Source organism: Gavia stellata, chromosome Z (genome assembly GCF_030936135.1).
Source record: "Gavia stellata isolate bGavSte3 chromosome Z, bGavSte3.hap2, whole genome shotgun sequence".
Taxonomy (NCBI): Eukaryota; Metazoa; Chordata; class Aves; order Gaviiformes; family Gaviidae; genus Gavia; species Gavia stellata.
This window is the reverse complement of record NC_082637.1, coordinates 31,086,717-31,102,548: the sequence shown is the minus strand read 5'-3', so window position 1 is coordinate 31,102,548 and position 15,832 is coordinate 31,086,717. Positions and strand designations below refer to the sequence as shown.

The 15,832-nt window shown below is 35.1% G+C and overlaps 1 protein-coding gene across 1 annotated transcript in view; it reads left to right on the top strand.

Moving 5' to 3' along the window:
- The first annotated feature begins 326 nt into the window (after positions 1–326).
- Positions 327–15,832, top strand: part of RFX3 (regulatory factor X3) — a 55,652-nt gene continuing 40,146 nt past the window's right edge. The window contains exons 1-3 of the mRNA XM_059833818.1: positions 327–443; positions 8,344–8,441; positions 13,888–14,146. Coding sequence (XP_059689801.1) covers positions 327–443; positions 8,344–8,441; positions 13,888–14,146 — 474 coding nt within the window. The remainder of the gene's footprint in view (positions 444–8,343; positions 8,442–13,887; positions 14,147–15,832) is intronic.

Sequence of the window (15,832 nt, the reverse complement as noted above, 5' to 3'; positions counted from 1 at the left end):
TTACAAGCTGAGAGAAGATTTGCTGCTGATTTTTCTGAGTTATTCCTAAAGTGACAAAACTTGGAGAAGTGATATATGTTTCTACACATGTAAATAAAAGATATTTTGAATATAAGTAAGAGAAAAGTAAGATAAAAACCCATTTGTACCAACTCATATGCTAGTAGGGGAAAAAACCTTTTGGCTCATACCAAGATTGGTATTAGCTAATTCTAAGATCCAAATAGAGATAAGCGACAAATTAGTGTGTTAATATAAGAGACAAAATAAACAAAATAATGCACTAACCTTTTAATTTTACATCTTAATTTTTTTCAGAGATCACGATGCAGACTTCAGAGACTGGGTCGGATACAGGTTCGACTGTGACTTTACAGACATCTGTGGCTGGCCAGGCAGCAGTGCCCACACAGGTAGTACAGCAAGTACCAGTTCAGCAACAGGTAGGTGGCTGTTAGTTTTGGGAAGATTAAAAAAACATTCAGGAAGAATATTTCTTCATAATGTAGTAAAGAACTTGATTTTGTAAAAGGCTGCTGAATGAACTCTTTTGCTCTGCTTTTATCAACTTTATTTTGCTGGAATTAAAATAGCCAGAGAAAGGCAAGCTGTTTTCAGGATCTGTTCCTTAACTAGAGCATCTGACAACACCAGTAGTACACGTACATGATTCTAACTGTAGGTCATTAAGGAATTCATGTAATAGTTCATAGAAATTTATTTTAATTTATGTCACTGACTATTTAATTTTTTTCCCTTAAATAATGAATATGTTTCTGATATTATTGGCTATATAATTTCTCCTTTCATTTGCCTGTCCAAGTAAGTGCAATACAAATGTAAAAATGAAAAGCACTGTCCTTTGCATCTCTAGGCTTGACTCCTTGCAGATCTTTGCACAATGTCATGAAAATATTTGTGGTAAGACAACAGGTAATTCATGATGTGCATTTGCCAGGGAAGTAAGAAGACTTTTGTAGCAGCCAGCACAGTGTGCACCTCTGTTACATGAGACATGTTACATGCAGCACTCACAAGCTTTGGAAAGAGTGGTGGCTGAAGAAAATGGGGAGGAAAAAAGTAAAAGTATGAAGGTAGAAAGCAAGGCCTGAATGTGAAAGCCATGACAGCTGTCCAACACTTTTCCGGAATACACAGAAATTAGCTGTCCATGTGACAGGTACTCTGGGTGATATCTGCTGTTGGTTTTCATCAAAAACTGACTTCACAGTTTCAGAATCAATAATATGAGAACTGGACATAGTTTATTAAACAGTATAATTTGTTTCTGTGCCAGAGGAGCACTTTCCCCTAAATTAAATTCTTCAGCATTTGTTAAGTTTAGTTCTGAAATTCCAGGTGGTGCATTTTTATGTATGTGTTCCACAGTTTCATACATTTCACTAACATTTTTTTCCTGATGTACAGACTCAATTTATAATGCCTCATAGCTCCATTATTATAGTTTTTGCTTATATCTTCATGTATCTTTTAGGATGCAAGCTTGTTTTCAAAAAAACTGATTCAGAAAAGAACTGAATTTGGACTTACAGAATTTTATTTAAATGCTTGTCTTTGTGTATTTGCTCAGAATTCACCACTAGTGAATCAAGAATTGTTTGGAATATTTTCTTCTGAGTTCAGACTGTTAAATAGCGCTCTCTCTCTTTACTTGAATGTTGATTAGGATAGAGGCTTTTGAATACTATGTTAGGTTTTAATTGAAGCTTCCATGATGCTTGAACTTAGCTAACCTTTGTAAGAGGTTACTCCCACATAAATAATGCATTAATTTTTGTTACCAACTGTCTGTATCTTTTCTGAAGCAATTCCAGTTGTCCTTTATTAATGTAATCCTCCTGTCAAAATACAGAAGCCCAGGAGGAGGTGGTTTTTTTCCTGCTTGATTATACCTCAATGAAAACAGGAAACTGAATTTTTTTATTGCACTCTCTGAGTTTGTAAAACTGTCCCCTGATCCCCTGATCCCTTACATACATCTCCTTTAGTACTGCTGCCCCTAAGTATTCCCTTTCATTGAGTACTCCGTCATTACTTTGGATTATTTTTCCCTGAGGGGATATTAGATTATATTTTTCCAGTTGACTCTTAACACTGACTGTAGAAATCAGCACAATGTTTCAGAAAGGAAAGCTAAGGGATCAACCCAGCCAAGGAAGAGGAGCGTCTTCAAAATTTTGCTGGGATTGAAGATGCAACAAGAGTCTTGGGAAATCCAATGCAGACAGTATTGCATGATTAAAACACGGTATGTGTGGGAGGTTTATGCGGAGAGAGAGAGGATAGATTATGGAAGTGGATGTGTGGTGAGGAGAAAAGGAAGTGTGAAGATGTGAATGTGGTATGCCAGCAGGAAATGTTATGAAGAATGTAGATGGGATAGGTAATTTCAGTTGTAGAGTTTAAAAAAGAAAAAAAGGAATGTCAAACATTGAGGAAATTGTAGGTGTGATATGTGCTGAGGTATTATCTGTGTATAGGTCGCATTTGCCTAAAGTTAATACTGGCTTTATGTACATTTGATAGGAATGGGCCTAAAGAAAATCAGGAGAAAGAGTGCTAATTTCATAAAGTCATTCTTTTGATGGCAGAGGGCGGGATTATTAATTCGGCATGTTCAAAGTTACCAGTGTTGAAAGTTGGAGGGAAGGTTTTAGGTGCATAGTGTATGTAAGATACTCTTTCATTTTTTTCTATAGTTTGTAAAAGACATACTTAATGTCAGCTGTATCCAAAATCTGTGTGAATATTCACATTTGGATTATATTCTCTTGTGAATATAATTTACTAAAACAGTAGGGCACTTCTTGAATTTTATTAAATTCAAAGATGCTGTAACATAAGTATGTATATGCAACAATTTGGTGTAAGCTGAAACTTCTGTATTATCATGTTTAGTTTATTAGTACTTTTTAGTAAATAATGCCATTTTAGATTAATTTGTTTTTAATTAATGTTAAAGCGGTGTATAGTATTTCATTTTTCCTAGTGAGATCTTTGTTTCCCATGTTTCCATTCCTGTATATGCACCATAATTAAATGACATCTCATTAGGCATTAATTTGGGGTTGTTTTCATCATCAGTGTTTTATGTATGCCTACAAAATATATGATACCTTTTTCAAATGAAACATATTTGCCCTGAAGAAGAGCAAGCTGAATAAGTGGAAGGGTGGACTAAGCATTTTTCCTACAACTGTGTTTGTACTAAATCATCCTGTCTTTTGAGCAAACAGTGAAAGAGTAACTTTTGATATTTTCAGCTAAAACATAATTTGCATATAGCTAGTATAAATATGGAACTCATAAAAGACTACTGCGATGCTCCAAAAATAGGAAAAAAAGATACCATTAATGAAAACATGGGCTTCCTCTCTGGTAAAAGTGGCACTGGTGGCAGCTGGTTTTATGCAGCCCAGCAGCTGTCACTGTTGAGATGGGATAGAGGGGAATGGTAAGTGAACAGACATGTCCACATGTGAGCAAAAAGCAACAAGAGTAGGACCAAAAAGATGGGAGTGTAATTAAATTCAGTTTTAATAGCTTGAGGAATTTTCTTAGTCTTTTGTTTCCTCATATACGGGGATTTTTCACTAACGTATCATTGCTTTTTCAACAAGCACTCTTTAGCAAGTGCAGTAAGCTTCTAAGGATTCAAAATTAACCTCGCTTTGTAGTTTATGCCATGCAATGTGGAAGGATGAGAGAAATAAAACTAAAATAGTCATATATTCTATTTTATAAGTATATCCAAGCATCAGAAGTTGAGCAAAGCATTTCTTCATATTCACTACACACGATGGCCATTGCATTCAGAAAGCATTGTATCATTAACTGGAGATGCAGACTTCTGCTAATCAAAATTGCTCTTAATGCAAAATCTTGTTTAGCATATGAAAAACATAATCATGAACTAGCATTAGCCGTTATATAAATATGAATGTGCTTAGAATATTACAGCATGTGCTATTTATATGTTGCTTGTGAAAAGTAATCCAGACTAATGAAGGTACGAAAATTGTTTTTGTCTCTGAGAACAGAAAACGATGCACATCCAAGTCGTTTGCATAGGCACTGTGGATAATTATATGCTCTTTTTTAAATGGAGTTTAAAAATTCTTATCTATTTTGGCCTATTGTTCTACTCCTTGCTTAGTAGTGCTTTGAACATAAGCACTTTTTATTGGAAATCAAAATTATCTCTTAAATCTTGTTTTTATGCTTCACTTTAATTTCTGTATTTCAGTATGCTTTTATGCACTTGATTTTTGTAGACAAATGCTCGTAGATACAATATAACTTAGTCCGTCATTTGTTCCTCTGAGGTAGTATAATTAAGAATATAATTTATTTGCCTTTTTTTTTCCCCTTCAACTAGTAATTACAGTTGTGCATGTATATTGAAATAAGTTTTCATTCACCTCTTGTTCTCCTGGAACATTTCAGCTGCTTACTTCTAATCCTATCCCAGTTATTTATTTCAGGCTAGAATCACTGAAGCAAGAGGAATGCAAGATCTTCTGTCTGACTCTACTTAACTCATTATTTCCTATACAAGTCAGTTAATTCTCTATTTCCCAGCCAGACAATAACAACAATTACCATGATTACCTCACCAGTCCACCCCATTTTTGAACTTGCATACTGTCACTTTTTAATAAATATTTCATTGTCTTTTCTCTTTTCAGACTGAATCATTTAATTCTTGGAGTATTTTTTAATACAAGAAGGCCATTTAGGTTTAGATCTCTGTTGAATATTCTCTCTGTGATCTCCAATTTGTGCTCTGCCCCAAAAACTAAAACATAGCTGATACAATTCCTTTAACAACTTAATAAAAGATGCAAGAAAAATGATAAATAAAACAGAAGAGAGGAAAGAAATTTTTTTTTTACAAGTTCCACAAAAAAAAAATTGTGGTTTGTTTTTTTTGTGTGTGATGTTTTGTTTCCTCTTAACAAACAACTTCTCAAATAATTTTGTGCTCATAGAGAGTAGATACATGCATTTAATTTCTTCCTGTCATTGAAGATTAAAAAGAAAATCCAGAGGCACTAGATTAAATTCTCATTAAAACATTTTTCCCAAAATGAAGTAAAATAGGAAATAAAATTAGTATTGGAGGTATCATATAACAAAGATTTTCAGCATGGCAGAATTTTCATATACAAAGGCCACTTACTTACTTTATTTGTCATTGCTTGGCAGGAAAAATATTTACCTCTAACTGTCTCTACCTTAAGGTTGTTATGTACATTGCAATACAATGTAGTGACTAAAGCTTCTTTGGGCACCATAATCAATTTGACTGTAGCAGTACTGCGTTTCAGAGAAGCTGAAGCAAAATAACTTTTTTTATAAACTTTTTTTATTACTGTATTGGAAAAAAAATTAACCTAAATCAGTGGCCCTTTTGCATCTAGCTTCATTGTTAAAATTTAAAAGAAAACATTTCGATCTACAAAAGTAGGTAAGATGTTTTAATAGCACTGTAGTGTATCCATTCTTAAATGTTGATTTTAAAAGTAAGTTAATTTATTTTCATAAACAGTTATGACATTTCTAGTAGTACTGCATATTAGGGTAGTAAAGAATTTATATAAAAATTTGTGAAAATTCAAAATTAATCAATGAAAAATTTAATTTTAACATTTTTTGATATTTTGTTTTATGGTAAATTATTTGTTGTTGTTGCTGTTCCAAATCTGAAAATAAAAACATTTTTCAGTTTCTTGTCCAATAGATACTGAGCTTTGATACACTCTATACCACTTTGTCCCTGTAGTATCCTCTCAGTTCTATGGTAAAGGTCTTGCACTGTGCTGAATCTGTTGTTTTTGAAATCATAGCAGCTTGTATCCAAGAATAATGGGAGAATATAATACCTTGTATAGAATGGGAACATGGCCTGCATTTACTGTTAGGAAGTTTTTAATGTTGTGTTTGTACATACTGTAAAGTTTCATTTTATCAGTGTGCAGGTTGCAGGGAGAAAATCACATTTCCTTTATTAATAGAAAAATAGTGTGGGTTTTCTTAGTAGGGAGTAAGCCATATCCAGTGTGTGTGAATAGGGAACAAAGCGCATTTTGGGAGAGGTTGGGCAAGAACGTGGAATTCATGCTGACAACAGCATCATTTCCACAGTGTTTCCCCAGCTGTACTAATGGGACAGAAAATGGAGCATATTCATTACATAGCAGGTGACAAATTACTGGTTTTAAGAACAAAGCCTGCTTTCAAGATGTTTTCTCACTGTATAGGTTAAGTAGATCTGTTTGGTGCTCTGTAATAAACTGATCAACAATGAGTCCACTTCTGTCATTGATTAAGGGTCGTAGAATTTGAGTCACCCAAGAGGAAGAAATACTTTTAGAGTCAAACTTAAAAATTCTCATAATATGTTGCATATATGTTTCACAGTAAAGCACATACACATTTTAGCCAATTATTGCATGAGTAGATGGTTTTATCACAGATTAGCAAATTTATATATTGAGAGGTAATAATTAATAGCAAACTTATAGGCATAACTTATAGTGGATTTGGATCAAGCCCATTCCATGAGGTTATGATTTGAATTAATTTAAGTTATGAAGTCAAAGGCGATGGAAATAGAATAGTTTAATTCTTTGAAAAGGTGTTTGCACAATACAGCTATTTATGTTTTTTAATTCAAAAAACTGTTCTAAAGCCTAGTAACTTGCATAACTCGGATCAGAGTTTTTTGTGTTGACTTTAAGAACTGAATCTTTCTGTTAAATAGCTGAATATTATTAGGAGAGGAAATGTACACAGTTGTACCTTACCTTAATAATTAGAAAACATCTTTATATTTTTTGAAGTTGAGAAATTGTATTTCAGGTATATTTGTCAATTTATGTAATGTTTCATGTGGGAAATCAGAAAACTTTGGATTTGAATAGATTTTAACCATCGTGTTGTGTCTCATTGCTGTAATGGACAGAAACATCTGATTTTCTGTCATGCTAGTATAGCTGCATTGAAAACCTTGGGTGTTTTGGTTTTTTCAGAATGCAGGTTTTAATGTCAACCTAAGGGAAGGTTTCTGTGAAAATCTAGATTTTTCCTTTCACAGTCTGAGTCAATACTATAAAAGACTAGGAAAAATGTGCTTATTTACAGAACTTACTAAAATACAGCAGAGTTGAAGGTATTAAGCTAGGTTATTCTCAAAGAGCTCTTGGAGATCACCCATCAAATGCATGAAACCCAGATTCATCTGGGATTATGGTGTTTGCAATCCTTAGGACCAACTGGATCAGGCTGAAGTTGCCTCATAATAAAATATCTGAGAAAAATAACAGTCACTTAAAAGTTATTTATGTTAAATCTATTTAATAAATATGTGCATTATCACTTTCTTGACACAGTTCCTTGGGTAAAATTGTGCCAGTCTGTGAAGACTCTTAAGTCCTTTTGCATCTTTTAGATTCTGGACTGCTCTTGAACCAAAATACGGCTTCTGTAAAGGATGGCAGGTGTGAAATATGGAATTTTTAATCTTTACTGTGGCAGAAGACAAAAAAATAAGACTGGAGAGGAAATTTGCGTAACCTGGAGCTTCTCTACAGGCTATATCAATCAAAGGAATTGATTTGTGACTATGTGTGCTTTTACAAAACAGGCATGCCATGCCAGCAATGTATGTGAAGATAATCAATGCCTTACTGCCTTTTGTTGTTCAGCGCATTGACATAAAACCAGGTTTTGTCAGCATTTGTTATAGCTGATGATATTCTGGGAAAGGGGTTACTGAGATTCGGGGTTTTGATCCATAATTGTCAAAGCATTTGGTCAAAGCATTACTGGGAAAAAAGCTTGTATCACTGTACTTTAACTCCAGTTAAACAAGAGCTAAGCCATCTTAATGTGAATCTTTATTTCTCAACTTACTGCAACACATTTGAGCTGTGATTTTAAGGCTTGTACTATTCAGGACTGAAATGGACTAAGAGGCATACATGTAGCCAAATGATACTTTCTTCCATAGTAAATGTAATTCTTCAGCTTGGTGCAAAGCACAGTTAAACTTCATTTCATCCTTATTATGCATTCCAGTTAGTTCTGTCTTTGGCAGTGAAGTATGATGAAGATGTATGCTCCATGAGTGTGCATCTTCAATGTTAGGGCTCCATTTACAAGACTTAACAGCACAAATATTTTCTAAGAACAGTAACTTTCTTTGCTATTGCTATGACATAGCTTTAGCAATTATGAGAACAGAGATATCCCATTAGGTGCACTGAAGCATCAGTCCTTCTTTGCAATATCCCAAATTTCTGGTATTCTTCTTTTCAGGTACAGCAAGTGCAGGCTGTGCAACAGGTACAGCATGTCTACCCAGCCCAGGTTCAGTATGTGGAGGGAAGTGACACAGTCTACACTAATGGAGCTATGTAAGTTGGCAAATACCAGAATTTGAATGTTTATTAAAATGTGAAGTTAAATATATATTTTCAATTAGTTTCTACCAACTAGTGTATTTTAAGTTGGAAAGAAAAATTATTCATTCAAAGCTGTTTTATTGTCAAAATAGTTTTTTGGGGTGAAAAGCTGAATTCATGCTGTTTGTTTTTTATTAAGGCAGAATTTTTGTTTAAATAGAATTCTTGTGATTGTTTTAGTTGGACTTACATGAAATTACATATACAGCATAGTGTTGCTTGAAAAAGTACCTTTCAGTTTATGGGTAAGTTCTGTCCATAGGACATATTGTGTAACTTTAGTCCTCAGGACAGAAGGCAGGGCCTTCTGTCTTTCTGGGTGCAATCCTAGTGGCAAGTGCATAGAAAGGTGCAGCAGCTGTAGTTATTATTTAAAGAAAGTAGTAATGTAATTTCATTCCTGTGTTTACTAAAATAAGTATTCTTTTCCAAAGGAACGAGGAGAGGCAGAGGACGACAGTAACGTTGTCTCCTGCTGCTTTTTCAGCTTCTTTTCTGCACGTTATTGTGCATTTCCTGCTTCCCTGAACATACTTTTCCATCATCAAGTTCCTTTCTCCAATACACAAGCTTAGAAATGTAGAAAAAATAATCTAGGCTTGATGGAACCTCTGGAGGTTACCTAGTCTAATCCCTGACTTGGAACAGCATCAGCTTTGACGTTGCTCAAACATCAAAGTAGGATCATGTTGCTTGGGAAGGAGTTTCTCTACTTTTTTTCATTTACCTAAGTTTTGCCATTTGTGCTGTGTTACTGGCTTTAGGAAGAAACACGACTCAGAAAGCTTCTTTATTGTCTGCAGGTACTTAATTTTTGATGGTAATCCAAAAGTGGTTCAAAAGAGCAATATTATTTGGATCAGAGCCTTCTGATGTTAACACTGGCAGCATTCTTTGGTCATACCTACTAGCATGTTTTGCTTAATTCATTTTCACATACTGTCTTGTCTGATTTTTTTTCCTCACTTGTAAATGCTAAACAATATATCTTAAACGTGCATTAGACTTCCCTATTGTACCGGTTTTGGGATAGAGTTAAATTCCTTCATAGTACCTGGTCTGGTGGTATGTTTTGGACTTGTGCTGCAAACAGTGTTGATAACACAGGGATGTCTTAGTTCTTGCTGAGCAGTGCTTACACAGCGTTAAGGCCTTTTCTGCTTCTCACACCACCCTACCAGCGGGTAGGCTGGGGGTGCATGAAAAGTTGGGAGGGGACACAGTTGGGACAGCTGACTCCAACTCACCAAAAGGATATCCCAGACCATATGATGTCATGCTCAGCATATAAAGCTGGGAGAAAAAGAAGGAAGGGAGGGACGTTCAGAGATACGGCATTTGTCTTCCCAAGTAACCATTAGGCGTGATGGAGCCCACTTTCCTGGAGGTGGCTGAATACCTGCCTGCCAATGGGAGGCAGTGAATGAACTCTTATTTTGCTTTGCTTGCATGCACAGCTTTTGATTTACTTACTAAACTGTCTTTCTCTCAACACACAAGTTTTCTCACTTTCAACCTTCTGATTCTTTCCCCCATCCCACCAGGGGGGAGCGAGCAAGCAGCTGTGAGGGGCTTAGTTGCCAGCTGGGCTTAAACCTCGACAGTCCTTTTCAGCACCCGGCATGGGACTATGGTCCCTGGCTGTGGTATAAAACATATCTTTTCACATCTTGTCCTCTTCAGGCAGGCCCAAGTGCTATGTCCCATATAGAGAAAATGTATATGCATGAAGCAGGTCAACTATTCACTATTGCAGAGGAAATTGCTTGCTTTGAATTTTTGTTCTCTGGTTATAGATGCATTGATTGCCCTTCCATAGTGTAGGGTTTGACCTTTGGTTTTAGCTGTTTTGTTTGATAAGGGGGGATTGGTGAAAGGAAATGATGACTTACTGTCTTGACAGTTCTTCCATCTCTTTAGATCAGTTGAGGAGACTTTTGTGGAAGAAGGTTATTGCTTCAGTAGGATTTGGTCTGTTATTAAAAAGCCCTGAATCAATATTCTGGTTACAGGAGTAGAATTTTTTGTGGGGAGGCAGGAAGTTGTATGAGACAGGGTGAGACAGATGATTTAGCCCTCTCTGTTATCATTCGACTGCTGTTACCGTGTTCTGTTGTGTCAGTGTTAGGGTATATGGCACTTCCCCTTCTTCCCATTGCTTATGACATACCACCTTGTCGTGGTTTAGTCCCAGCCAGACTAATCATCACACAGCCGCTCACTCACCCCCCTTCCTCAGCTGGACAGGAGAGAGAAAATATGACGAAAGGCTCGTAGGTCGAGACAAGGACATAGGGAGATCACTCACCAATTACCATCATGGGCAAAACAGACTTGACTTGGGGAAATGAGTTTAATTTATTACCAATCAAAATCAGAGTAGGATAATGAGAAATAAAACCAAATCTTAAAAAAACACCTTCCCCTCACCCCTCCCTTCTTCCCGGGCTCAACTTCACTCCTGATTTTCTCTACCTCTTCCCCTGAGTGGCGCAGGGGCATGGGGAATGGGGGTTGCGGTCAGTTCACCTATCCAGGAACTTGAAGTCAGGCTTTTTTTTTCCTTTGTCTACACAGGGGTTAGTTTCTTATCAATATATAGAAAAGGTCATAGCAATTTACCTTTTGTTGTTATGGTTTTTTAATTATGAAAGCTTACAGAAGATAAATTAATTAGTAAACAATGGACTCAGATAATGATTCTTTCTTTAGCTTCAGAAAATCATTACTTTTAAATAACTTTAGAACATATGGCGTCTTATCAACAACCAAAGTAAAAACTTTTGTTGTATTAACTATGGCCACAACAGTTTCTCCCTTCCTTTTCAGAGACTTTCAGAAACTCCAGAACTTTAGTTTTAAAGTCCTAAATGTTTCATAAGCCCTACACTACATTATTTGCTCTCACCCCTCCTTAAGCTACTTAAATATTTTCCTTTTTATTTTGAGTATTTCAAAAGCCTTAAGATCAGCTGCAAGAAACTTGAAGTTAATCTAAAAGAAATGCCTTGCAGTTTACTGAAAACAAAGAAAAATAGTTCTTTTAGGGACTAATGCTCAAGCAGACAGTTAATCGATTACCATTTCTTTTGGAGAGTTAAAATCAGCTGATCTTTGCATTATAATAACCTATGTACATGTTTAGGTACCGTGCAGGTCCCGATTAATCTGTTTTAGCAAGCCAAGGTATCATTGTGATACCATTATGATATTAGGAAAAATTTCTTTACTGAGAGAGTGGCCAAGCATTGGAACAAGCTGTCTAGGGAGGTGATGGAGCCACCATCACTGGAAGTGTTCAAAAAACGTGCAGATGTAGCACTGCGGGACATGGTTTACTGGGCGTGGTGGTGTTGGGTTGATGGTTGGACTTGATGCTCTTGCAGGTCTTTTCCAACCTTAATGATTTTGTGTGATTCTGTGAAGCAAGATAACCGCTAGCAGAGCTGGTGTTGCTTCTGTCTCAGAATCACACAATTTACAGAATGTGAACAGAGCTATGAAGCAGAGGACCATTTAGGAAAATGTAGTGATGGAAGCTCAGGGGAAACAGTTCATGCAAATGATTGTCAAGGGACTGAACACTGTAATTTCTCCAAAAAGAAAAGAAAAACTTGGTATCAGTATCAGGTATCAGTAAGGAAAGGAACAGGCCATTGTTCAGTAAAAATAGACGTGGCTAGAGGAAAAAGACTGTCCAAAAGATGTGAGGAGGACAAATCTCACTTGCAGAAGTGGAATTGAAGAGGCAGTTCTTTGAAGCAATGCAAACCCTAGAGAACGCTCAAAATTTCACAAGAAAATTAAGTCACAGACTTGGTGTGGAATAGCAAGAGAAAAGGAAATGCTTGTTTGCATTTACATTGTTTAGATCTGTATATCATGTATAGTCTCTAAATATGGACAGCTTGTATCAGAACACCTACATCTACTCCCTATCAATGGATCAATAGCAATCATCGGGGTACACTAATGGGCCTTGCTCCAAGATAAACACACTCTTCCCTTTGTGCCAATGATGCTGCTTCCTCTGCTTGTTGTGTTTTTGGACAAAAGTGTCTGAATTTTTTTGTTGAACTCATTTAGTTGTATGGTATTGCATGATTTTGTGTTTTGTTTGATTGTACTAAACGAATTCGAGACTTACGCAGAGATTGGGCACACCTCTGTTTTCTCTGAATTGTAATAATTTTTAAATTTATTTACTTGGACTATGTGCATCTCAGCAATATGCAACTCCAAGTTAATGGAGAACTTTTCATTTCAAAATGGTGTTGCCTGTTGATTACAAGCAATATTACAGATTTTTATGCTTAAATAAAAAAAATTAATATTTTTTACCTTTTGACCTTTCTGTTATCATGCTTGCCAAGATACTAAGCTTAGCAGTCATGAAACAGGATAAAATCTCCAAATAGACTTTTCCAAAATGAGGACTCTGGCCTTTGAAATAATGAATGCTGTTTACTTAACAATTTTGAAATATGTTGATTTGAAGATCAAATTTAGTACATGGGAACAAATACACATTCAAAAACTACAGATAGATTATAACCTATGAAGAGTAATGATTCAAGATAAGTGATTAAGAATGTGAAACATATAATAGAAGGTTTCACTAGCTGAATAGTTTGTCAGGGTAAACCAGTTAATGAGGCATGAAAGCTTCATAGTTGAAAGTGATTTTAAAATGTTACTGTTGCATACCTTTAACGTCTTTCATCTTTGTGATCTTTTTACAAGTCATAGTTATGTTTTGGTTTTATTTTTTAAATGTGGGTTTTTATCATAACATGAATTCATGTTCAATTTTGAACTAACCCTGTAAAAATAACTGCATTTCCCAAAATACCTGTGAACTCAGAATTTCAAGCTTCAGCCAAGAGCTTTAATGAATTTAAAAACAATAGATAACACAGGATTCTTGAACATTGGACTGTCTTGACTGACATTTGTATGAATTGTTTGCAATTTTGCAACATGCACAGTATGCAAAATATATGACATCTGACTAAAATTCAATATTTCATTGTCGGATTAAAAAAGTTAAAACAGATGGAGCTTTATAAATTGCTTTGCAATATATTAATAATTGGATGAGCTCTTTCTGCCTGTCTCCTCAATTTTTGTCATACTTCCCTTCTCTCCTCCTCTTCAGGTAAGACTCACAAATTTTTCTGTAAGGTGTGGTGGATACTTAGTTTAACATTGTCACTGAATTAGTTATTTAGTGCTTTGACTTGATTAAATGTTATTGTCTGAGGAGGCAGGGATTGTTTGCTAATCTTATTTAATTGGGTTATAGCCATTGTACATACATTTCTAAAATTATAACATTTCCCTCAGCTAAATGAAAAATACAAATAATTTATTTTCCTTTTGTTTTCTTTTCTTGAAGCCGATCAACAACTTATCCTTACACAGAAACCCAGATGTACAGCCAAAACACTGGGGGAAATTATTTTGATACCCAAGGGAGTTCTGCACAGGTGACAACAGTGGTCTCGTCTCATAGCATGGTGGGCACTGGAGGGATTCAGATGGGTGTCACAGGAGGACAACTCATTAGCAGCTCAGGAGGGACTTACCTGATTGGCAATTCAATGGAAAATTCTGGTCATTCAGTGACTCATACAACGCGAGCCTCCCCAGCCACAGTAAGTATTTCAGACTGATGCAAAATCTTTGAGACTAGTTTCTTAGTCTCTCAGATGTTCTTGCAGACTGACACAGTTTTTTTGTGAGAGAATGTATAACAATATTATGTTGTCAGAATAAGTACTACATAGTGCTTTTTGTAAAATAAGTAATAAATATATATATATATATAAGTACAATACAGGAGTAAGAATACTGTGAAAACTTAAACATGAAGGCAGACATTTCCCTTGACAGCTTGCAAAAACTTACATTTCATAAGTTAAATTTTTACATTCAAGTAATATCACTGAATGCTTTGGGAATGCTCACATAATAGTTTGTCTGAGCTGAATATTTATCAGGTTGGTAACTAAACCAGCTTCCTTTAACATTTTGTATTTTTTGTGAAAACATAAGAAAAACGGAGTGTTGTTGAGTATAACTATGTTAGATGTAAATGTTAAAAAATGTAAGTTACAGATAGGTATTGTAACTTCCCTGCATTTGTTTGGTTTGTTTGCTTGATACTAGTGTAGATTTAGCAGCTTATTTCAAAATATTTCCAGTTGTTCAGAATACTGAGATACTACCTTTTAACACTTTGTTCTTACTTATCTGTGGTATGTCTCCAAAGTCTGTTCCAGATTAAAAGCTCATTGGGGAAGTGTCTTACAATGCTATGGGAAGATGCATTCCGTTACAAGTGTGAGAGATAATATTGTGGACACTTAAACACAGAACTTTGCCTTAAGAACTTACTTAATCAGCCCTTATTTCAATTAGGAAAATGGGTTTATACCTAGTCTAGATTTGCTGCATAGCCCTAATGAATACTTTTACCTAATTCTTCTGCATATTCTGGTCTGGATGTAGAGATTTGGAAGTAATGGGGAAGAGAATTGTGAAACATGGAGTAGGAAGAGTTGGAAAAGTATAGTAAACGAGATGAAGCATCATTAATAATAAAGATTCATGAGTACTCAGAAGGGCAGTGGAATTAGGGGACTTTATTTTTAGGAATCAACATAATGAGTGGGAATCTAATATTCTTCTATTTGGAATTACGATGGACAATTATGATAGCATTGGATAATTTAGATGATCTGATAAAATCTCTTTATTTTGATTGTTAAGGTGGTTGGTAGGGATAAATACAAGATTTTTGTACAATGTAAAAAATTATTATTTCATCCAAAAACTGTGTAGTATTATTTTCTGAGAATAAAAATTTTAAAGAGTCATAATTCATGAATAGTATAAATATCAGTAACATAGTGGTAGCAACAGAGAATTTTAGAGTTACAAAATAAAAAAGAGTGTATATTAACGTTTGCCTATATTTTACATGACTTTAATTAAAAACAGAGTTTCTGAAAAAAGCAGCATTCCTCTTTCAGATTCATTTAATTAAAATCAAGACTTCAACTTGACTGTTTTCTTTTTTCCTCATTTTACTTATTTGGAAGATATTTCATGGAATTTTTCATCTGACATTATGATTGTCAAGCACAGGCAAAACAAATAGTTTTCTATAGGCATAAGTAAGGAATAGGTCTTCTAGATGGAATGAAATCTGGAAAGTAATGTTTCTTTAAATACTTTAAATGGCAATGATATTCCTATGTTTTCTTAGTTGTTTTAAATTTTTCTACAATTGAATACAAATATTGCCTTTTTTAGAGATCATGCTAGTTTTCTCCTTA